This window comes from Pelobates fuscus, chromosome 3 (genome assembly GCF_036172605.1).
Source record: "Pelobates fuscus isolate aPelFus1 chromosome 3, aPelFus1.pri, whole genome shotgun sequence".
In the NCBI taxonomy this organism is placed as follows: domain Eukaryota; kingdom Metazoa; phylum Chordata; class Amphibia; order Anura; family Pelobatidae; genus Pelobates; species Pelobates fuscus.
In genome coordinates this window covers 155,852,100-155,877,945 of record NC_086319.1, presented here as the reverse complement: position 1 = coordinate 155,877,945, position 25,846 = coordinate 155,852,100, and the positions used below count along the sequence as shown (strand labels likewise).

At 38.6% G+C, this 25,846-nt stretch overlaps 1 protein-coding gene across 7 annotated transcripts in view; it reads left to right on the top strand.

The window, feature by feature from the left end:
* The window catches only part of CNOT4 (CCR4-NOT transcription complex subunit 4), a 103,254-nt gene extending 77,918 nt beyond the window's left edge, over positions 1-25,336 (top strand). For 4 of the 7 annotated variants that reach the window (XM_063447563.1, XM_063447560.1, XM_063447561.1 and 1 more), the window contains 2 exons: positions 14,763-14,975; positions 23,545-25,336. In XM_063447563.1, coding sequence (XP_063303633.1) covers positions 14,763-14,975; positions 23,545-23,852 — 521 coding nt within the window. In that variant the 3' untranslated portion in view covers positions 23,853-25,336. The remainder of the gene's footprint in view (positions 1-14,762; positions 14,976-23,544) is intronic. The other 3 variants (XM_063447566.1, XM_063447564.1, XM_063447562.1) reach the window with 1 other exon arrangement.
* Positions 25,337-25,846: the final 510 nt, after the last annotated feature.

The window sequence follows — 25,846 nt, the reverse complement described above, 5'->3', positions numbered from 1 at the left end:
CTTCTAAACTGGTTCATGGATTGCAGGATAAAACTTGCAAGGAAAGGTTAAAGGAACTTAACATGTATAGCTTGGAGGAAAGTCGAGACAGGGGGGATATGATAGAAACATTTAAATACATAAGGAGAATCAACACTGTAAAGGAGGAGACTTTATTTAAAAGAAGAAAAACTCTCACAACAAGAGGGCATAGTCTTAAATTAGAGGGGCAAAGGTTTAAAAAAAAAAAAAGGGAGTATTACTTTACTGAGAGGGTAGTGGATGCATGGAATAGCCTTCCAGCTAAAGTGGTAGAGGTTGTTACAGTAAAGGAGTTTAAGCATGCATGGGACATGCATAAGTCTATCCTAATTATTAGATAAGGCCAGGGACTAATGAAATTATTTTTAAAATTGGGCAGACTAGATGGTCTGAATGGTTCTGTGTATGGAGGGTAGTGTTTTTGAGGGGGTGCAGTATGTGTGTGAGCGAGTCGGGGGGGGGGTGCAGTGTCACGGGTCTATATTGTGTTGGGGGATCAGGGAGAAAATCTATTTTTATTATTTTTACTTAAAAAGAGGAAAAGAAAAACTATGCAGGTCTCTAGTAAGAGTCACACATTTAGACATCTATTTTCTGTTAAAAGCATATATGTTTAAAGCTTGTTTTTTTTTTTTTGTTTGTTTTTTTTGTGCACACCATCATTTTATGCCATGTATCTTAACTATTTTATTATTAATTTTTGTACCGCAAGTCCTTATTTTCAGAAACACTGAAATTGTGGAACCTATTCCACAATTATAATTGTTCTACAAAGAACAATTATATTTAATAATAGTAGTTGCCTTCACTAGGCTTTTTATGTTAATTCAGACTCTGTTATCACAATACAAAAATAAAATAGAAAAATAAATTGCATCATTGCACAGAATATAACCATTATGTCAACTAAATTCTTCTCTCTTACCTCTGGTCTGGAAGGAGGGGACGTATCACTGCAAGCCCTGGTGGTCCAGTATTTTCGCGTGCACCTTAGCCTGCAGCTCCACAGGCTGACTTAACAATTCGTCCCGCGAGAAAAGCGCTGTCGGAGCGTTGCCATGGTAAGGTGCGGCACCGCTCCGACCTGCCTGTTTGCGGAAGTATCACAGCCTCCTGGGTGGTCGTCCTGTCCAACAGGCTCTGGGGTCCTAGCTCCCTCCCTCTCGCTTAACAAACTGCCCGGAGACAGGTGAGGGAGATCTTTGATCTCCCCACTGACCCGAAAAAAGCAGACATCAGGCCGGCTTGTCCAAATGATTTCGCAGGACGGATGTTTCCCACCCCTGACTTAGAGGAAGTAATCTCATATCACGTCATTCCAGCACTTGTGAATGGGAATCCACACTGGAGTAGAGCAGCCCGTAGCTGCTGTTGCAGATACTGTCCTTGACATGTACCTGGCCAGCCTGGTCCCCACTGGAACCCAGGGAAGCCACCCAAACTGTTAGATCTACACAGAAATGCAAAATAACCCCTTCCTTATACAAATATTACGAACAGCTTACTCACAAACATACACACAATCCGCACAAACTCAACGCCACTAACAATCCACATACATGCACACTACCCCATATGCAGTTTCTCACATGCAATACCACACAATACCACAAGCAGCCCCACACATACACATTACCAAACACACCATGTGACAATGCCACTAACAATCCACATACATGCACACAACCCCATATGCAGTTTTTCACATGCAATAACACAAGCAGCCCCACACATACACACATTACCAAACACACCATGTGACATCTATCCACACACACAATTCCACAAGCAGCCCCATGCACAGCCCACATTCATAGGTATCATACACAATACCACAAACTACTCATGAACATATACAATATACAAAGCAACTACAGTATAAATAACACAAGCAAAATACGGCAACACACACCTCAATTTAAAAAAAAAATTAGGACCGGCACGCTACAGGTTATCACAATCCTATTTCTGCACAGCGCTGTTAATCGAATATCGGCCGATAATAATGGCAAAACGAATGGTCGGTCCCTAGTGGGTATAGATAGACCAATATTTATTTTTTTATGTTTTGTGTGATTCTTGATTGTTTGAAATGATGGACTATCTACGTTTTTTGGACTTCACACTCTCAAGCGCTAAAACTATGTAAGAGCAATAGTATGCATGTTACTGTGAATTGGTCACTAGTGATGTCCCGAACCGTTCGCTGGCGAACATAGCTTGTTCGTGGCGAACGCGGCGGGCGAACATATGCAATGGTCGGTCTGCCCCTTATTCGTTATGGAGGTTGGGAGGCTCTGGGAGGGAGGGTCTGCTGCTGATTGGCTGGAATGTGTCTGCTGACTGTGAGGTACAGGGTCAAAGTTTACTCAATGATGACGAATAGGGGGCGGACCGACCATCGCATATGTTCGCCCACCGCGTTCGCCGCGAACAAGCTATGTTCGCCGGCGAACAGTTCAGGACATCACTATTGGTCACCTGTAAATAACACCTCTAATTTTTTTGTAAAGTCGTAGAGGCCTATTTGTATGTTTTAAAATTTAACTGCTAGGTTAGTTGCTAATAAGGCTGGGATACTTATGACATTTATCAAAGAATAACAGGTGCTTTTTATTGATGTAAAGTGCTAGGTGCTCTGCAGGTTTCTTTGGTAAGTGCACCTTATTTTGCAGAATATGTCCTATAAACATGCATGTGATAAATCTCTTGTGCGGTATTAACGGAGGTCTTAACACTGCTTGTGCTTGTTAAACCATAATTTACCTTGTTATACTTGAGTGTACCCACACATATTAAATGTCCTCCAAATTTACAGCAACGTTTCAACCCTAAAATGGGTCTTTGTCAAGCTTGTTTGGAAACTTTGTTCCAATAAATTTGCCTCGCTGAGCTTAGGGGTGACCGGACCACTCTTATTTTCTTGGGTCTAACCTGCAACACACATCCTTTTTAGTTTCAATAAAATATTTGGTGGGGAGTTGTGGCACATTTATAGTCACAGTTTTGCATTTAGAATTTGTAAAAATAAAAAACTGGGACAGCTACAGAACAATATCTGAAAATTTGACCTGATTTTGAAAATGAGTCCTGTGCCTTTTCAAGATTTTCATTGCTCGTTACTATGGGCACATTAATGTTTTAATGCTAGAATTTTGGGGGCCAGGACCAAGTAAGAAATAGTCTTCCTTCAATATGCCTTTTGTAATTCCTGTGATTTTTTTTTTTTAACCAGCCAGGTAGCAAGATTTAGAATCTATGTTGTCTTGTCTGTTTTAATGAAAGATGCACTGGGTTATAACTTGCATCACTCTCAGACACTTTGCGTGGCTGAGAATCATGGGAGTTAAAGGCCATGGGTTTTTGCCAGCTGTAACTGACAAACTGCAGTGATGGTATTGAGTGATACTTGGTGCTCCCTGATGCCAGCAGGGATTCAACCATTGCAGGCACAGAACAAAATACTTTCTGGTGGAGCATGCGTCTACTGTATTTTAACACATGCCATACATACATTCCATTTTATGTCATTAAGGGATTAACTGCTCTGCTTTAAATGGCATATGACATATGTAAATACAGACTGGTGCAATTTTTTGAAAATCTATCTGAAACACCAGGAAGGCACACTAGATGGTGCTAGTGGCCTACAAATTGTTGTATCTGCATGTTGGTAGATCCTTGAATAATTTGTATTTCAATAATTCTGTACATTTTTTATCTTTTTTATTGTTTTTAAAAATCCTTCATTTATAAAAACGAACTGTAAATATAGCTAAACATTTCATCTGTATTTGCAAATTGACATTATTTTAAGAATTAATAAGTTGAGTGCAGACACAAATAAACAGTCTTGCATCATTCAGTTGTGTAACAAATTTACAAGGCTCATACTTTAAGTGGCTCTGTCACCTCAAACATGCCTTTCTCTGGTCTACAGATGTCAGACCAGAGGTGGGCGAGTGCATGAGCTGGCGCATGCACACATGGGTGCCAATTCAGATGCTTCTCCTCTGGCTATTTCTCCATGAAAAGACAGTCTCTTCCAGGAACAAATTCATGCATATATTCATTGGGGTATATCTACTAAACAGTGGATTGTTCCTTTACGCTTTCCTATTTGTCAAGCATAGGAAATGTTTTATAGTGGAATAGATCAGACGTGAAGAAAAGATCAACAGATTCTGAAAGAGAAGAGGAAACCATAGGAGAAAGGTAAGTTTGAGGTTACAGAGCCGCTTTTTAGGCCATGCTATTCTTAAATGAAGCTTTGTGGCTAGGGGGTTAAAAGTTTCATTTAGACACACCTAAAAAAAAAAAATTATACAGACCATAAATTATGCAGACTTGTATTGTGTTACAAGTCAGTCTTTTATTAAATTTATAGACATAACGTGGATTGGCCCACAAGCATATTTTCCAAAAATTGTATCCTTGAATTAGATGATCAAAACTGACCAGAAAATAAGGGAATAAAACTGCACAAGAGTCATTCAGCGGCACACGGCAGGCAAAGCTCAGTTTAAATTACCTGAGCCTGTACCTCGAGTTGCCGCCATGGTCGGTCCTCTTTTGCTCCAGGTACATGCGTGAGAGTACAGCACTCTCAAAGGGTTTACGTGACCACATATGCATAAATATGGATAGGTGGTTAGGTGGCGCCCAATCCCTGGAATGGGTCAAGCATGCGCTGGCCTATAGTATCCAGAATGACCTCATTCTCCTGAGGAGGCACTTCCACACTATTCCTGCGCTTGAGTACCGTGGGCTCATCCTGGAAGGCTTCCTTCACAAACATGGAGTCAGACTTTGTTGTTATTATTATTGCCATTTATATAGCGTCAACAGATTCCACAAGCATCCTTATCCGACCTAGAGACCGTGACCTGCCACTCGTCCAGTTCCAAGAGGTATGGGTCAGATCATGCATGGTCCTCGTCTGAGGATTGACCATGGAATAAGAACTGCCGAGCTCCTTCGCCCTTCCACTGGTGTTAACCCCTTCAGGACGGAGTCAATAGTGCACGTTCTGATCAAAACAAAACGTAAACAAAAACTGGAATTTGCGCTATATGTCTGTTCACCCGTAGTTCCCCTCTTTCATATTATATGCACCCACACTTATTATATATCATTTTGTTCAGGAGAAACAGGGCTTTAATTTATCATTAACTATTCATATATGTAACATAATTCATTATGAATAAAAATTGAAAAAAATGTCAGAAAATAAGATTTTATTTTTTTTACATTTGTATTTCCGTCTGACATTTTAGCTGTGAATGTCATAATACTGTTAGCTTTTACTGCACAAAAGTGCACATATTTGTAATCAGCGATGTCTCACGAGTACAACAGTACCATTAACAGGTTTTATGGTGTTTTGGAAAGTTACAGGGTCAAATATAGAACGTTCCATTTTCAAATAGAAATTTGCCAGATTGGTAATGTTACCTTTCAGACGGTGTGGTCACCCAGCAATGAGAATTACCCCCATAATGGCATACCATTTGAAAAAGTAGACAACCAAAGGTATTGAAAGTGGGGTATGTTTAGTCTTTTTTAGTAGCCACTTAGTCACAAACACTGGCCTTCACTTTTACTTAAAATATCATTGTTGTAATACAATTTACCAATTTACCCATGTACAGGTTTTATGTTGTCTTGGAGAGTTACAGGTTCAAATATAGTACTTGCGAATTAAATTCTCTGCACTTTCTCCCTGTGTTGTCAGGTATGTCAATCAAATTTTAATTAATCAAATCACCTAATTATGTTAAAAGATTACTTAAATATACACGTAGAATTTTAATATATGTGCACATATAGGTATTTAAATTCTACGTGTATACTAATGTAATCTTTTATGTAATTACCGTATATACTCGAGTATAAGCCGACCCGAATATAAGCCGAGGCTCCTAATTTTACCCCCAAAAACTGGGAAAACTTATTGACTCGAGTATAAGACTAGGGTGGGAAATGCAGTAGCTACTGGTAAATTTCTAAATAAAATTAGATCCTAAAAAATGTATATTAATTGAATATTTATTTACAGTGTGTGTATATAATGAATGCAGTGTGTGTGTGTATGAGTGCAGTGTGTGTGTGTGTGTGTGTAGCTAAGCCTTGGGGGGTGGGCAATTTTATTATTATTTTTTTTTTAATTTTAATAATTTTTTATTATGATTATTTTTTATTATTTTGTATTTTATTAAATTTTTGTTCGTCCCCTCTCCCTGCTTGATACATGGCAGGGAGGGGGGCTCTCCTTCCCTGGTGGTCCAGTGGCATTGGCAGTTCAGTGGGGGGGAGGGGGTCTGGCAGAAAGCAGTTTCCTCTCCTGCAGCTCCTGTCAGCTCCCTTCTCCTCCGCGCCGGTCCGTGCAGCTCCCTCTGTCAGCTCACACTGTAAGTCTCGCGGCCGCACTATGACCCCGCGGCTCTCGCGAGACTTACACTGGGAGCTGACCAAGGTGCTGAACGGACCGCCGCGGAGGAGAAGGGAGCTGACAGGAGCTGCCAGAGAGGTAAGTAAGAGCTCTTCAGCCCCATTGTCTGTATTATGGCAATGTAAATTGCCATAATACAGACACTGACTCGAGTATAAGCCGAGTTGCGGGTTTTCAGCACAAAAAATGTGCTGAAAAACTCTGCTTATACTCAAGTATATACGGTATATGTATATATATGTATGTATATATATATATATATATATATATATATATGTATGTATATATATATATATATGTATATATATATATATATATATATATATTTATATTTTTGCGGGTTATTTGCATTTTATTTATAGATAGATATATATAGAATGTCATTCTGAGTGTATTTTGTTACCAATATATATATATTAACAAAATACAGTTAGAATGAAATTACATATGTATATATAATTTATATTACATTTTGTTTTAATATTTTATTTATTAATTTTATTATTTTATTTATTTATTATTGTAATTATACGTATTTATATATATATAATATATGTATTTATATCTATTATATATAATATATGTATATTATATATAACGTCATTCTAAGTGTATTTTAATACTAATATATGTACTTATATTAGTATTAAAATACAGTATGTATGACGTTAAATTTATATATTATACATATATATTATATAATATACATATATATTATGTAATATCCCCTTAAGGACAGAGCTTCGGAAGCTTGTCTTTCACTTTGTGACAACGGCATTTTTTGCTGTTTGCGTTCAACTGCAATTTGCATTTGACTAATTTATTGCACCGACGCATATTATATACCGTTTTTTAAAGGACAGAAAGGGCTTTCATTTGATGTAACATATATATATATATATATATATATATATACATGCTTATTTATTATAAAAAAAATACAGAAAAATGCAAAAGAAATGAAAAATTTTGATTTTTTTTTTACAGTTTTTGCAATAATAATGTGTGCCTAATTAGTGCAGGTTAAGGAAATTAATTAAAAATAAATTCATTTAGTTGTTCTGATTTACAGAATATATGTGTCTGGGATTTTCAGGTTTTTTTTGGTAGTTACAGGTCACAAAGCACAAGGAGTAAAATAAACTTTTAATATGGAGCGATTTTAGAATCTGGTATGTTTCTCTTGTAAGCTTTATAGCCATAAAAGAAAAAAAATTGCCACACAAAAGTATATATTTATATAAAGTAGACACCACAGGCTATTTACCTAAGGTTGTTTTGACACTTTCTACGTAGCCATTTTACCGCCAACCTCTGCTAAATATTGGAGTAAAATTGTGTTTTTGGGGGGTTTTCGCACACAAACTTATAACAAAGAACTTCTCATGTGTATTTTGTAAAGTTGGTGTGTGCTATTTCTGTACAAAGTTTTATTATGTGTTCAGTTCCTTCTGCTGAGTACAACGGTACCCCCATTGTATGTCTTTGGCACTATTTCGTGAAGCTACAGTGCCATATAGGAGACCTGTCCTTTTCAGTATTCACAGTAGAATTTTGAGAGACGGATTTAATGAGCCTATGCTTCCATTTGGGGTATTATAACAGTTTGACTGTTCAAAAAAACCCCACAAAGGCCTACCATTTGTAAAAGTAGACACCCCAGGGTATCTCATAAGGTGCATATTGTGCCTTAACATGCCCCCATTTTTTTACCATTACATGCCAAAGTATGTGGTAAAAAATAATTTTGTGCATTTTTTACATACGGATTGCATTTTTGCTGGGCATTTTGTATATTTCGTATGTGCCACTAAGTTCAAACCCCCCAAATTATGCTCAGCTAAGTCTTCTGAGTAAAAGGACACCCCCATTGTATGTCTATGGCACTATTTCGTGAAGCTACAGTGCCATATAGGAGACCAAGCCATATCAGTTTTTACCGAACTTTGAATTTTGACGCCGGGCCTAAGTGCAATTTCCAAGCATCTTCGCAGGTTTTAAATTCAAACTACCCCACAAAGGCCTACCATTTCTTAAAGTAGACACCCCAGGGTATTTCAAAAGGCATATTTTGAACCTTAGCGTGGGATCATTTTTCCGCTAGCGTGTACCAGGTGTAGTGGTAATAAGCTTTTTTTTCTGCCTTTTTGACACACAAAGTGAGTTTGCACAGTATATTTTGCAAACCATATGTGTACTACCACTGTATAATACTTCATATGTTGCTCAGCTATGTCTGCTGAGTACAAAAATACCCCCGTATGTACCTTTGCCAGGTATATGTGGACATCGGAGGGGCACATTTGGGACACAGCCATTCCATTTTTTTTTTTTCCAACTTTCAATTTTTACGCTGTGCCCATGTCCCATTTTAGAGTATTTTACCAGGCTATATAATCCAAATACTCCATAAAGCCATACCATTTCTTAAAGAAGACATCCCAGGGTATTTTAAAAGGCATATTTTGAACCTTAGCGTGGGATCCTTTTTCCGCTAGCTTGTACCAGGTGTAGTGGTAATGAGCGTTATTAAATGTATTTTTTTACTTTTTAAAACTATTTTTTAAACTTTTGTTTTGCTTATTAATTTTTTTAAAGTTTCCTAAACTTTCGTAAAACTTTTTTTTTTTACATATTTAACATTTTTCTAAGCTTTTTTTTTTACGTTAACCCCTAACTAGCAGTAAGCAGCACTAACAGTAAATTCCCCATTTTCCCATAACTCCCACCCACCCCAGCTAGCAAAATATTTAATTATACAATATTTAAATTAGTTAATTAAATAAATTTAACCCCTGAGGGTTAAAAAATAAATAAAAGTTAATCGTCAGGGGATAAAAAAAAATTAGATCACAGTATAATACTGTGATCTGTATTTTGATCACTGTAGGCAGTGATCGACTGGCGGGGAAGGGGTTAATTTTTATTTGGACTGGGTAAAGGGTTTATTTTTTTTTTATTTTTTACTTAAACGTTATTAAAACTTTTTTTAACTTAATTTTTTAACTTTTTAAAGCTTATTTTTAAACTTTTTTTAACGTTAACCCCTAGTTAGCCTAATACTAAATCCCCCAATTCCCCACTAACTTCCACCCTCCCCAGCTAGCTAAATTTATAACTTTAAAATATTTAAATTAATTAATAAAATAAATTTAACCCCTGAGGGTTAAAAAAATAATAATTAACCCTCAGGGGTTAAAAAAAAAATCAGATCATAGTAAAATGTAATCCCTGCCAATTGATCACTGTAGTCAGTGATCAATTGGCAGGGAAGGGGTTCATTTTATATTAAAGTGGGTAAAGGGGGGTGGGATTTTAATTAAACTTTATTGTTTTGTCACCAGGGGGCAGGATCAACACTGATCCGTCTCCCTGCACTTCACACTGAACCCGGAAGTGCAGGGAGGCGGAGGTGAGTATAGAGAGCACATGTGCCCGCTCTGGCATGCTGTCAGAGCGGGCACATGTACTGGGACAGCCGGATCCGGTGCTCCCGGTCTGCCTCTAATGCAGAGGCAGACCGGAGCACCATTAACCCCACGATCGCCGCGATTGCGGCGATCTGGGGTTAATTTTAACGGGTGACGGACGAGGTCCGTCACTCGTCGTTAAGGCAATCCCCTGAGTGACGGACCTCGTCCGTCATTCGTCGTTAAGGGGATATATATACATATATTATATATATATATATATATATATATATATATATATATATATATATATATATATATATATATATATATATATATATATATATATATATATATATATATAAATATATTTTAATTTTACAGGTCTAATATTTTTTTTTTTTTTTTACATTTACATTTTTGACATTTCAGACAGTCCCCCTGCTGGCAGATCCACAGCCAGCTTTAGGGTGCCATGTGATCGCTCTCTGAGAGCGATCACATGGCCCCCGGGGGCTTCTTTTGCCGTGGGGGGGCTGCCTGGGCTGTGAGGCAGTCCTCCCGAAGCGGAGCGCCGGTAAGGAAATCCACATACATTTTAGGAGTCCTCCATATATTTACGCATGCAGTTACAGGCAAGTAGGCCTCACTCAATGTATAAAGTTCCACTGATGTAACCACAGCAACATTCCCAGTAGGCACTAAGGGCAGTAGATGGCATGGGACCAATTGTGGCCAAGGTGGGCAGATTTTTTGGCATTAAAACCAGTTAAAGCAAGTAAAGGCCGGTCTCGGACAGTGGTCAAACAAAAGTACGCTCCACTCAGCAGCACCAGAAAAGGCAAGCACAGTAGGTGAAAAACAATGAGGGCTCGCCACAGAAACACGCAGGGCAAGCAACACCCATCAGTATGTATAAACCTCCCAGACAAACCTCAATACACTGACCTGATCGTAGTCTCCACACCCAGTCAGCAGGAATGGCAGAGATTTTAGCTTGTTAAACTGGCAGAATCCATGGCAGAGCCATTGTGTGAGGGGGTGTCCAGCATCCAAATCACGGCACTTTCAACACACGGGTGTACATGATGGCTGCCATTCACCACCAACGATCCCCAATGAGGCAAGGGTCAGCTGGCGCTGAGTGCAATTCCGCAGCCCAGACCAACAAAAAAGGTTGAGGAAGCTCAAAGCCAGTGGGGGAATAAAAAATAAAGCCATATCCACTGGAAACACAGGCGTGTCTGCAAAGTGAGAAAAGATAGTGAGAAATAGAATAAGAACCATACAAAGGGACAAACAGGGGAAAGATATATCTAACATATGAAGCCTCCTGTCATGTTGTAAAATTAAAACGAAGTAAGCAGTTTATTTAGATGTGTGGACAGTGAATGTTTCATATCCCTCTTGCAAGGCTGCAAGTTACTGTTACATATATAAGCTGTTGACGAAAACTTATACACTGATCAGCCACAGCATGATAACCACCTGCCTAATATCATGTAGATCCATCTGCCAAAGCAGCTCTGATGCATAGAGGCATGGACTCCTCAAAAATTCTGAATCTGTCCTGTGTTATCTGGCAACAAGACATTAGCAGCAGAACCTTTATGTCCTGCAAACTGTATCGCATTTGTTGTTCCAGCACATCCCACAGATGCTTAATCAGATTAAGATCTGGGGAGTTTAGAGACCAAGGCAACCACCTTAAACTCTGTCATGTTGCTCAAACTATTCCTGTACAATTTTTGCAGTGTGTCAGGTTGCACTATCCCACTGAAAGAGGCTACTGCCATCAGGGAACGCCATAACCATGAAGAGGTATACGTGGTCTGCAACAATCTCTTGGTAAGTGGTACGTGTCAAAATAGCATCTACATGAATGACAGGACCCGTGGTTTCTCAGCAGGACTTTGCCCAGCACATAGCACTGCCTTCTTCCTATAGTGCATCCTGCTGCCGTCTCTTCCCCAGGTAAGCGACATACAATCCCAGCCATCCTCCTGATCTAAAAGAAAACTGGCAGGCTGTTCACTAGCTGCCTAATATATCCCACCACTTGGCAGTGCCATTGAAACAATATGATCAATGTTGTTCACTTTACCTGTCAGTGGTTTTAATGTTGTGGCTGATCAGTGTAGGTGCCTTGCTCCAGTAAAGGGTGAGAACCACTTACCTATAGGAGATATTGTGGCTCTGAGAGATGGTCTTGGATATAAGTTTAGTATGAAATGCTAATATTTGTTTCCAGACTTGTTAAAGTATATGGATTCCAAATACATTAAACGATGTGTAAAATGTCAAACTGTTTGGGCTGTCTGATATTCACGACAATTGTTAGAGGGTGGAGTGGTTATTTGGATGTGACAAAAGGTGCAGAGGTAGATATCGCAGATCTTCTTTGTACTTGTATTGTACAATATTCTGTTAGTATTATATACACTGCTACTGTTCATATGCTATATATTTGTCTGAAAGTAAAGCATAATAGCAAACTAATTATCTTGGTGTTTTTTTTATTTAATTTTAGCACCAGTATTCTAAGGAAATAAATGTTTCAGAAATTACCTGTACTTTCTCACAGATCAGGATTGGTCAGCTACACTCTTTAAAATAGGACACACAAACACTGCCCCTCCCCACTAGATTGTGATTCCCTCCAAGTCCTTACAATTCATTGGAGTTGTAGTTCAGCAACATCTGGTGGGCCTACTTTGAATTAACATGAATTGTAACTGGTTTTCACAACAAAAGAGAACAATTCAACCAATCATTTCCATTATGTTATTTAAAAACAATACTACCCAATAAATATTCATCTGAGTATGTTGTAGTAATATAAGCTAAAAGTTACCAGTTATGATCTACCTACCACTTCTCTTCCCCCTATGGAAGCATCTGTTTAAAAATAAAAATACAAATTTGGTGGCCAGTCGAAACCTTTGATTCAGAGTTGAACTGCTTAATTTCAAACTTTGGAAATCCACTGTGCTGATTGGATGGAATGATTGTATGTCCTGCCTAGTAAGGAAGTCCACGTTTGCAATGAAATCTTCATCTTTAATAATACATTTTCTGAACAAGAAAAATAATGCCAAAATAGCTCAGTGTTTGGTGGCTGCAGTGCCAAAAAAAAAACAAATAAAACTGATAAATAAAAACAAATAATACTAGTGCAGTATGTATGGAAAAACTGCAAAAGAAAGTTTTAACCAAAAGGCATAAGCATATTTTGAAATACCATATACACACTCTAACAACATTTATGACAATATTGCAATATAATTGGAGAATTCTTTAATTCCAGGATGAGTTGTCGACCACGAATATAGATGTATAAATGTATCTCAGTATCTGTGCTTTGATGGAGCCATTACATCTGTACACTTGTGGAGCTTGTGCATACGAATATCTATCTTTGTTTGTGGACTGCCTGCATTTGTTTGACATCTGAAAACTGTATAAACAGTACTAAACAAGAATTAACAGACCACGTGAACCAATTTATGTTTTTATTTTTATAACTATAAAGACATTACGCTTGCAAATTTGAACAGAAAAGTTTTAATATAAACTGCTGTTTCAGCGTGGACCACAAAATAGAGCAAATCATGATGCTCCATTAGCATGGGAATATGGGCTATAGTGTTAGCTGTATGGAACAAAGGAAAAAAAAGAACAAGCCTATCCAAAAGTAATATACTGTGGATGCCATTATTGTCCCTTGACCTAGTTTTAAAACTGAAGCAGATACTCCATTTAGATTTAATATATTAATGTGACAAAAGCACAGACTTGCAGTTCTGTTAAACAATGTATTTAAAGAATATAAAGTTTAGTGGAAGCCAGTTTGTTCTAAACTGAATAAAGAAATGTAATTTTGTAATTTCAGATAAACCTCATAAGCGGTAGCTTTTGTAGTGATATTGCATAATCTTATATCTACCTAGTTCATTACTATCATTGGTTGCCCTTTTTATGCAGCACTTACATTTTTTTTTTTTTTTCAAAATAGCATACACCTTAAGGGTAGGTATTATCAACAAGCTATGTCCACCACAAACTATTCCAAGTAGACCAGTTAAGACAGAAATATAAAAAGACAGTATGCATATAATATAAAAGCATTTACTTAGGATACATCATGTAAACATTTCAGAAACATTTGTTCAAAAACATCACTGGGAGGCAATAATTCATATTCTCTTGATGAATTTGTATTTTTTGAGGGCCCCCACTAAAGTCATTCAGCTACATATCGGACATTAGTCCTTCTGAAACCGCCAATCCCAACTGGACAAAACATCAGGAGTCCCAAAGACTAAAACATGTTTCTACTGAAGATCTGTGTTTGTTTGGGTTTTTTTTGGGTGGGGATGGTGCTTTTTTGTTTTCTCTTTTGAGGCGTGCGGGTGTCTGCTTACATTTATAACTCTATGAATCTAGACTATGCCAAGATTTCTAGTTTCTCAAGATTAACAATATATGTTATTTGCGTTTAAAGTAATCATTGAGAATTAATTTAATGAGAAACAAAATTTATTGGAGCACCAAAGCTGTTTTGCATCATCCAATGAAACCCTTAATATTATGGGCGTTCTCAAATTTCCCAAGTAAATTATCTCTTATGGTTCACTTCTACAATTACAAATTATCTCCTTATGGTTTCTTTAGTTTGTGTTGCATTCAGTTTGATCAATTTAAAAATATATACAAAGACATCCTGAATATACCATCAGACATTCATGTAGATAAAAGGGTTACAATTTTAAATTCAACTCGCCAAAAAGGAAGATTCTAATGTCAACTTTTTATATATTTTTTCTTTCTTTTTTTTTTTCTTTATTTATTTTTATTTATTTTTTTGGTAAATCTCCCAGACCACAGCAATTCAATAGAGAGTATAAATGTGAAGGAATGGCAGGACGGGCTAAGGGCACTTCTACCCAACATAAACATCAACTTTGGTGGGCTGCCCAATGCTTCTTCCCCCTCCAACGCCACTCACAGTGCACCAACATCCAACCCCGCCACAACCAACAGCCTCAACTGGGACAACCCCGGCAGCTGGATGGATCCCGCCATTATCACAGGTAACCATTTCTCACTCGTTTAGCTCTCAAGGGCCCCTCCATCATGATAAGCACACTTTCTGGCCAAGGCAATAACACTGCAATCAGTCCGTTCAATCAGCATCTTCAACTCTTCTGCACATAATGACCTGATGATCACTCGTTACAGCTCTTCCCCATGTCGGAAATCAGTGGGCGTTTTGCCTCCAAGATCTGTCACCTGGCAAAACATACTAACATCTATAAAAAAAATAAATAAATTAGCTTCAGAATATGGTATATTTTGTATCAAAAGTAATGATTTTGTAGGTTATATTATAGGCCTTAAAATAACTTAAACACCTCTGCTCTTCTATAATTTTCAGCACTCGATGGCCATTTATTGTATTTGACCACTGTCTTTTAAGAATGTAAGGAATGTACATTTACTTAGCCATAACTGTTGTGTTGTGCATTCAAGTGGAATGACGAGGATTTGCACCGTCTCAGATTAGTAGGCAAAATGTTTATATACTAGTAACTTTCATCCCATTTATCATTGTCATTATAGTTGCCCTGTCAAAACAGACATTTTGCTTAAAAATATCACTAGTCTGAAATTAGGACTGGCACAAGGCAGGAAAGAGTAGCAATGGCTTGTTTAGGCAGCAAACATGGCAAAACCCACAGTTTCTTCTTATATCTTGCTTACTGATAAAACAATAGGTATTTGTTCACTTCACTTTCATGTACAGAGGCAAATCTAAAACTTTTACTTGCAGTAGTAAAAAGGCCAAATAGATCATCTCAGGACTCAGCAAAGCGGTACCTCTGTATCACAGGTGATGATTCAACTGTGAAATTCCACAACTTTAGTTTTTTTAGGATAAGTTAATGTTGGTAACTCAATATATGGGTTTTTAGTTGCGTTTATTTCTGCCTTGTTGCTGCAGTTTTATTTGGGGGGGAGGGATTAGCTCTCATAATTATCTGATTTTTAGCATAGTGTACACAATAGTTAAGCCTTGTATCAATATTTCAACTAAGTATGTAAGATTTCATGTCATGTTGATGGATTTGTTGAAGTGTGGATGGGTAATATTTATCAAGTATCAGAAATCGAAGTGCTGTATACATCTTTTACATTTGTTTGTGTGTGTTTTTTTTATTTTTTTTATATTTTTAAGTAATTGGACGAAGTAATTGGAACAGTAATATCAGAAGGTAACTGATTATGTTATATAGCATTAGATTTATACACACACACACACACACACATAAAGTATATAGGTTATTTAAAATTTGAACAACTTTTCTGCTGCTCTTTATAGGAAGGAGAATGTATCACTGCTTTACCCAAAGCGGGATGTACTTTGTTAAAATATTCTCAAACTGGGTCTCTCTTACAGCCTGCTGCCATTAAAGATTTTTCATCAAGGGTAGGAATACTAAACCTTTTGTGAAGCTTTATACATAAAGATCCCAATGCGTGCATTCTACTTGAAAAAGCTTCAAGGATCACTATATTGTCAGGAAAACAAACTCTCCCGCCGATGTCAGTTTTTCTGAAACTGCTATGTTTACATCTGAAAGGTTAAAACCTGGGGGACCTGGCACCCAGACCACTTCATTGAGCTGAAGTGGTTTGGGTGGCTATAGTGTCCCTTTTACTTTTATTTTTACTGCTTGTCCCCTTCTTCACACCTCACATTTAGAGCTGTGTTCAGATCTTTCCACTCCAAACAATCCTCTAGCACTTAAAGCACCTCCAATCCCCCCACCTCCCCTGAAAAAAATCATGAAGATTAAATCTCGGTAAATTTACAACTCAGTCAAGTTTATATATATATATGTCCGCTCCTGGCAGATGAATTGCCAGGAACGGAGGAGAACCAGACAGAAGACTGACAGCTGCCGCAAGTGTCAGGTTCAGGCAAGTTAAACTCACATTTCCTTGCACCTCTTGGCCACTTCTCTGCAAGTAGAAAAATTCACCACCAGGAGTCTTGGCAAAATACGCAAAAACCCCAGAAGGTTGACAGAGCCGCTAATTTGCATGAGTGTAGGTTTTGTGTTTAAACCATTTTTTGTAATGTTTTTATTGAATTTTTGTATTGCGATACAAAAGATAATTAGCAACATATTACCAAATGAGGATCAACAAAGTCCCATTTTATTTTAAGAACTGTTTTTTGGGTTTTGTTTTTTTTTCATATTTTTTTTTGTTTTGTTCTTGTATGCCCTTTTGTTTATGTCATTTTTGGTATTGTGTGACATCTTTTGTCTTTTTGTTTAAATATGTAATCTAATTATTTCTTTGGGCGCTAGTATCTAGATTTACAAACCTGAAGAGAATTGTGTAATAGTATTTTTGAGAATATAGATATTTTGCTAAATAGCTGTTTGGAACAACTGAAGGAACTCCCTTATACATTGCCTTGGTGGTGGCAGCTTTTTGAAAATTGGAGTTAGGCGTGGGTTGTGCTAAGCAGGATTTATTAAATTTAAAAAAAAAAAAATCCTTATTTTTTTCAGTCTAGTGCAGATAAATAGTGAATTTTATCCTTTTCACCCACAAAACCAAAATTCATGAGCATGCTCTGAGTAGTGTACCTCTTTGACAGATACTACTGTTAACTCAGAACTCTGTTTTAGAAGTAACTTTTCTGTTAAGTACCCATTTGGAAAACTTAAAATTACCAAAATAGCATTATTTTTTAATCAATCTCCGGTATCTTGCTCTAAATTTTGGTTGTTTGTTGGCATGTATATTTGGGGAAAAAAGTATACCTATATGTAAACTTTTTGACTCCATGGGAAATTCAGTTAATCATTGTGCTTTTATCAAAATCCCCTTAGTAACATTAAAGTAAAGTTAATTTCATTTTAGCAGTATATGATCTAGACCAGTGATGGCGAACCTGTGGCACGCAGGGCCCTCTCTGTGGGTACACGGCCATAGGTCGCCGGGAGAGGGGGCTGCTGGCTGTCTGCAGAGTAGGCACCTGCCTGCCGGAAACGGCAGGAGCCTACTCTGCTTCCGTGTTGGGAGGGCTCTATGAAGCAGCTCTCCTGTCCTCCCGCACGATGCTGTGTGGAGCGTTGCCTCGCATTACCATGGCAACGCTCCACACAGCATTGCGTGGGAGGACAGGAGAGCTGCTTCACACAAACCTACTTATCACCACCGGACCACCAGGGATTGCTGTGTCCCCCTCCCTCTCCTTCACCAAAGGTAAGAGGAAGGGAGGAGGGGGATACAGAATTAATATATATATATATATATATATATATATATATATATATTTTTTTTTTAAATGTATCCCTACCGCCCACGCAGCACAGCACCCCTACCCACCCACGCAGCACAGCACCCCTACTCCACACCCTTACACACAAACACATACACTGCTCTCCTCAATGCAGTATGTGTGTGTATTCAGCAGTCTGTGTGTGTGTATTCAGCAGTCTGTGTGTGTGTATTCAGCAGTCTGTGTGTGTGTATTCAGCAGTCTGTGTGTGTGTGTATTCAGCAGTCTGTGTGTGTGTATTCAGCAGTCTGTGTGTGTGTATTCAGCAGTCTGTGTGTGTGTATTCAGCAGTCTGTGTGTGTGTATTCAGCAGTCTGTGTGTGTGTATTCAGCAGTCTGTGTGTGTGTGTATTCAGCAGTCTGTGTGTGTGTGTGTATTCAGCAGTCTGTGTGTGTGTGTGTATTCAGCAGTCTGTGTGTGTGTGTGTATTCAGCAGTCTGTGTGTGTGTGTGTATTCAGCAGTCTGTGTGTGTGTGTATTCAGCAGTCTGTGTGTGTGTGTATTCAGCAGTCTGTGTGTGTGTGTATTCAGCAGTCTGTGTGTGTGTGTATTCAGCAGTCTGTGTGTGTGTGTATTCAGCAGTCTGTGTGTGTGTGTATTCAGCAGTCTGTGTGTGTGTGTATTCAGCAGTCTGTGTGTGTGTGTATTCAGCAGTCTGTGTGTGTGTGTATTCAGCAGTCTGTGTGTGTGTGTATTCAGCAGTCTGTGTGTGTGTGTATTCAGCAGTCTGTGTGTGTGTGTTCAGCAGTCTGTGTGTGTGTGTGTGTTCGTCTGTGTGTGTGTGTGTGTTCGTCTGTGTGTGTGTGTTCAGCAGTCTGTGTGTGTGTGTGTTCAGCAGTCTGTGTGTGTGTGTGTGTTCAGCAGTCTGTGTATCATTAGTATCATTGAACTCTCTGTTGTGTTCTTCTTTTAAAAGAAAGTTGTTAATTAGTTCGGACAACTGTACGATTTGTTTTTTCTAAACTTAAACCTCAGTATTCAGGTTTAATTGCTGTGTTGGCACTTTGAGGAAAAAAAAGTTGGTTTGGGCACTCGGGTTCAAATAGGTTCGCCATCACTGATCTCTCCCCCAAAGGAATACACTGGCCTCCCCCTCCCTCCCCCAAATGAATACACTGGCCGCCCCCTCCCTCCCCCAAATGAATACACTGGCCGCCCCCTCCCTCCCCCAAATGAATACACTGGCCGCCCTCTCCCTCCCCCAAATGAATACATTGGCCGCCCCCTCCCTCCCCCAAATGAATACACTGGCCCCCTCCCTCCCCCAAATTAATACACTGGCCCCCTCCCTCCCCCAAATTAACACACTGCCCTCTTCCCTCCCCTAAATTAACTCACTGCCCTCTTCCCTCCCCTAAATTAACACACTGCCCTCTTCCTTCCCCTAATGAATACACTGCCCACTCCCTCCCCCAATGTATTGCAGTGCCCCCTCACCAATTTAACAGACTACACAGGAAGGTCCCCCAAGCCCCTCTTTACCTACCTTAAAGAATCACTATAGGGTCAGGAACACAAACGTATTCCTGACTCTACAGCGAAAACCCAACATTTAGGAGGCTTGCCCACACCTTCGCCCCCTCAGAATGAGTTCAAACTCACCTATTTCCAGCTCTCCGTGGGTCTGCCGATGCTGACCCCGCCCCCTTGGTGACATTATCAGAAATTGCCGCTTTTTACCCAATCCAATGCTTTATGTGGAAAGCACTGGCTTGGGTAAAATCAGCAAGGGGGCGGGACCAGATGCTGTTTTGACCAATCAGCACCTCCTCATAGAGATGCATTAAATCAATGCATCTCTATGAGGAAAATTCAGCGTCTCCATGCAGAGCGTGGGGACGCTGAATGGCAGCGCTGCTTACTGTGTAGCCCTGAGCCAGGAAGCCCTCCAGTGGCCATCCAAGGAGTGGCAACTTGAAGGTGTCCCTAGGGGCAATGTAAACACTGCCTTTTCTCTGAAAAGGCAGTGATTACATGAAAATACCTGAAGGCAATGATTGTATTCCTCAGAACAACTAAATTAGTTCTGGTGACTATAATGTCCCTTTAAGATGAGCCGCCCGCCCTCCAATTCTTGCTCTGCTCTTCTCTTCTCTGCTCAAGCAGGCCTGATGCTCCTCTGGCACTGCGAGCAGGAGGGAAGGGGAAGGTGGCTGGCATGCTCTTGTGGCCGTGGGAGAGAAGACAAGGATAAGAAAGGAAAGATCTGGTCGCAGCCACAATACAAAGCGGACCCAGGGCAGGCAAGCCACAAATATATTTACTGTGGGCCGCATGTTTGACCTGCTTGATCTAGACATATTGGCATGTAGGAGGGAGTTAGGGTTGTGTGAATTTAAAACAAAAATGTGTCTGATCTTGCAATCACTGTAAAAAAATAAATAAATATATAATAATAATTAAGTGCACTTTCAGGGTTATTCACCAAAATGACTACTGAGAACAAATAAAGGAATTATAAAAAGCTGTGTTGGGGAAAAAGCAGTAAAGCTGATGGCTTCTTGTGCATTCTCCACAATCTTTGGAGTCTCGCGCAATCTCCCATAAAGCCCTATTTTGTACTCCTGTGTGTATGTAAGAGTAATAGTTAAATCTGTTCCTGGCAGATACATTTTGGATGAGGGAGGGCATCTGTTAAAGGACCACTATAGGCACCCAGACCACTTCAGCTCAATGCCAGGGTACCAGGTCCCTCTAGTTTTAACCCTGCAGCTGAAAACATAGCAGTTTAAGAGAAACTGCTATTTTTACACTGAGGGTTAATCCAGCCTCTACTGTCTCCATGAGAAGACGCAGTGAGAAGACGCTGACGTCCAAACAAAAGCATTGAGTAATGCTTTTCTTTGGGCTGTTTGAATGCGCGCACGGCTCTTGCCACGCATGCACATTCGGCGCTGACATTGGGAGGAGGAGGAGAGTTCCCCAGGAGAAAGGTAAGGTGCTGAAAGGGTTTTAACCACTTCAGCCCAGCGGGAGAGGGGCCATGAGGGTGGGGGGGACCTAAATGACCACTATAGTGCCAGCAAAACAAACTTGTTTTCCTGGCACTATAGGGTCTTTAAGTATACTTCCCAAAGATTACTCCATGTCATTATACTTACTAAGCTCGCCAGCGGTGTTCAGTTGTTTTATACTTGGCTTTTTCTTTTTTCAAATGCTTTTAATTGCTTTTTGGAGCAATTATGACAAGAGTTCTGTCTTGGCTTACTGCAAATCCTTACATTGTGCTAACCAAAGACCTGGTAAAGTTATTTAACACTAAATACTTTCCTATGCAAGGATATCTTGATAAAAAGCAATATGGTTTTGAATTACTTCAGCCCTCAAATGTTGTACACGTCATGCATTGTGAGTTTGTGGCTGCTTGTGGAAGTCTTAGGCTCAATGTTCAGATATGTATATATATTTATCTGAAATTGGCTGTCAATTTTGCCAGTCCAGAATATTGAGTTTGGTATTATTACTTGAAGATGGCATTAATATACATTTTTGATGATGATAGAACCCTTTACCCCCTTAAGGACGAAAATTCTGGCATAAAAGGGAATCATGACATGTAACACATGTCATGTGTCCTTAAGCGGTTAAAAGACCACTATAGTCACCAAAACGACTTCAACTTATACGCAATTTTGGTGTATACTTAATGCCTCTACAGCTCATTTTTACAGCTCAATTGTCTGCCATTTAGGAGTTAAATCACTTTTGCCCAGCCACACCTGCCTTGATTGTGACTGACACAGCCTGGATGAAAACAAAATGGTTTCACTTTCAATCAGATGTAACTTATTTTAAAAGTTTTTATATACTACTCTGTAAATTGGACTATAATCACACACACAGGAGACTCCTGCAGGGCATAGCAAGCTATTAGCAGAGCAGGAGATAAGAAATTCTAAATTAAACAGAATTTGCAATAAAGGAAGTGTAAACCTTAGATGACTCTCTATAGGAAGTGTTTAGGAAGGCTGTGTAAGTCACAAGCAGGAAGGTATGCCTAAAGCTGCATAAACAAAGTGATTTAACTTCTAAATGGCAGAGATTTGAGCAATTAAACTGCACGGGCATGATCTATACACCAAAACTGCTTCATTGAGCTGTTTTGGTTACTATAGTGTACCTTTAAAATGAGATTGAAAAGGTGGTAATTGATTGTGTCATTCATTCCTGTAGCATATGGGAAGCCTATATTATACTGATGTGGTCTGCCTAGACCAGGGATTGGCAACCTTCGGCACTCCAGATGTTGTGGTCTACTTCCCCCATAATGTTCTTACACCCATAATGCAGGCAAAGCATCATGGGAGGTGTAGTCCAAAACATCTGGAGTGTCAAAGGTTGCCTATGCCTGGTCTAAACCTTTCCAAGCCAAGTACATGAATCAAGTCCGTCATCTTCTTTGTTTGTTTTAAAGTATTGATTTTTTTTTTTGATTTTTTTTTTATTCATAAACTTCTTTTTCCATTATTGTATCTAGAATAAAAAAAATGTTTTATTGCGTGCCTTTTGTTTTGTCTGCCATACTATATAAAATTGTTGGATTTTGACAACTTTACAACTTATTTTGTAGATAATTGTCTCATTACTTCTTTAGTATATCGTTCCAATTCTATTTTATTTCCCTTTCCTGTCAACAGGTGTTTTGTACAAGAAGTTGTATCTAAAGTGTGTGTGTGTGTGTGTGTGTGTGTGTGTGCGTGTGTGCGCGCGCTCTTTCGGGAGAAACTCCCTTTCTCATGTCTGGAGCATTTCTTGAGAAAGGGAGGTACTCCCGAAAGCTTGTCATTAAAAAATTCTGTTAGTCCAATAAAAAAAAGATATTGCAAGATACACATTTTATCTGTTTTTAACATCTACATCACTCGACTAATAAGGGTACAATCTCTCTCTCTATCGATCTATCTATATAACCAAGAGGGCTGCACTCACCTGAACATGCATACATTATATGGTGCTGCTGGGGCCAAAATATACAAAATACACAATGATCATATATTGCATAAGCCTGCCACAATGTCAATGTACCCCATTCTTGGCAGGTCCTACTCTAGGATGGGGCACATTGATGTGGCAGGCTTATGCAATATATGATCATAGAATGTAACTAAACCCCCATAATTTTTTGCCTAGTTGAGGTGTTTTTAAATAAAACTATTACAATATCTAAGATTTGACATTGTTTTCGTGAATAAGCTAGTGCGCCAGATTGTGTATTATATACACACACACGCACAATCTATAGTGTACTTTGATTGACTTCATTTTAATGTGTTTTCTTTTCCATCTCTTTTTTCCTTAGGAATACCATCATCCACAGGAAATGGCCTGGAACCTTTGCAGGACGACAATCCACCGCACTGGTTAAAATCACTGCAGGCCCTGACAGAGATGGACGGCCCCAGTGGCTCCATACCCCCCCACCACCACCCTCACAATAACCTCTTCAGCACACAGATACCCCTACACAGAGCCAATTGGAGCCCATACCCTGCCCCAACAAATCCAACCAGTTTCCACTCCCCACCTCCCGGCTTCCAGACAGCCTTCAGACCCCCTACCAAAACACCTACAGATCTACTACAGAGCTCAGCCCTGGACCGTCATTAAATATAAGGAACAGTTAGAAATTTGGGAATTCTCCCTCCTCATTTTCAATCAAAATCCAGTCCTCAGTGTTTCCCTCATGATTTCCTTCTCCTCCAATCCTTTTTAGCAGCATATCACAAGAGGCTTGGTCATGAGCAAATGTCACCTTCAGGTTAGCCGCTTTCGATTTACACCATTTGTGATTTTTCAAGGGTAAGGACCAGCAATGAGATTGACGGCTTAAATCTGACCCCACCAATATTTCCTTACTTCCACCCAACAATCAAATCTTAAAGCATAGCATGAACAGGGAGAATTATGTGGAAAATCCATCTTGGAGAATCGGCGTATTGAAAATTTTGGTCTGCTATATAATGTTTAGTGATTTTTTTTTTCTGGGGTTTTTATTTTTTCTTTAAACACAAAAATTATCTATAAATGTGATTTAACAGCTCAGCAAATTAGCTAGAAGGAAAAAAGTAGGAATAATACGTTACACAATATTTTTAGGGAAATTGAATAGAAATCTAACAAATGATCAGTAATTACAGCAGTTATTTGTGTCCAAGAGAGCACCACTCAAAATTGAAATGCCATTAACAATTTTCTTTTTGTAATAACTTGACAGTTTGTACAGGCAAAAGTGCCATGTAATTTGCTTTTTCTTCAGGACCAAAGGATAACTTGTGTATCACTGAACCTGTTAGCAATGAAAGGGTTATGGTGACAATTTTAATAATTTGGCAAGTCTCCTGTGCTTGGCGCATTTTTTTTTATTTTATTTTTTTTCTTCTTGCCATGCTGAGTGGTGCTTTCAAAGTTTGTGACAGCAGATCAACAGTTTAAAAAGCTGTAAAGAACACTTAATTCACAGTTTAGATATGTTTTTCACAGCTTTTAATTTTTTATACCATTCAATCTGCATGTTTTCTCTAAATACAGAGGATTAGTTTATTTTTCATCCTCGTGTGTTGGGGTAATCATTGAGTCATTCACAGCCACTTACATGATGACCTTTTAATTCATGTAAATCCAAATCATCACAGTCATACCACCTAATTGGATCCTTGTTGCACAGATACTACCTAACCTGTGTTCAAGCAAGGTACACTACACTGGAATTTCCATCAGTTCAGGTCAGTTTGGCATCATATAAATAGAATATATTGGGGTTTTTTTTTTTTTCTTCCCTCTCCCTCAGAACATGGATTTTGTTTTAAAATTATTTTTTATTACTCAGATGTCACAACCTATGGCTGCTTGGATAAAATCAAGCAGTATTGGAGTTCCTTTCCCTACAGGAGGTCTGCCTTTTACCATGCATCTGGATCTCAAGTCTAACCCTGTAGTTTCTTGGAAATATTCTGCAGTATTGAAAAAAAATTGGAAGGAGGAGAAGTAGTATAAAAATTTGAGGGGTAAAATATAATAAACATGGTTATAACGACGCTAAACAAAAGTGTACCTCTGTCAGAATGAAAACTAAAATCTTAAATAAAACATAAAAATTGGTGATAAGCTTGTGGTTTTACTGTCTGATACACATCTACAAAGCAAAATACTAGTTAAAAGCTGTTGCTTTGTTATATTGTAATACTGAATTTCAGCTGTTTGATGTACTGATGTGTTAGGTTTGCATACATAAGACAAAAATGGCTTTCTTGCATTCTATTGAGCAACCGTGAAGAAGTTCTTTATAACATTTAATGATTTATTAGTAACCCATTTTTGCTTCAGCATAATACGTCTTTATTGAATACTGTCTGTAAATTTGGTTTTGTTTAATTTCCCCCACAGCTTTTCCCTGTTTTTAAAGTAATTGTAGAAACGTGGAAACTATTTTATTCCTAGTAATTGAGTAAATTTTCTAGGTTGCAAAATATTATTTTGCTACCCCTGCTGTGTAAATTGCTTAATGACTGACATCAGTCAACTGCTAAAGGGAAGATATGCAAAAGACAATTTTGATAAGATTTAATTCTTTAATATGTGCAAGCTATTTGAGTGAGAGTCCA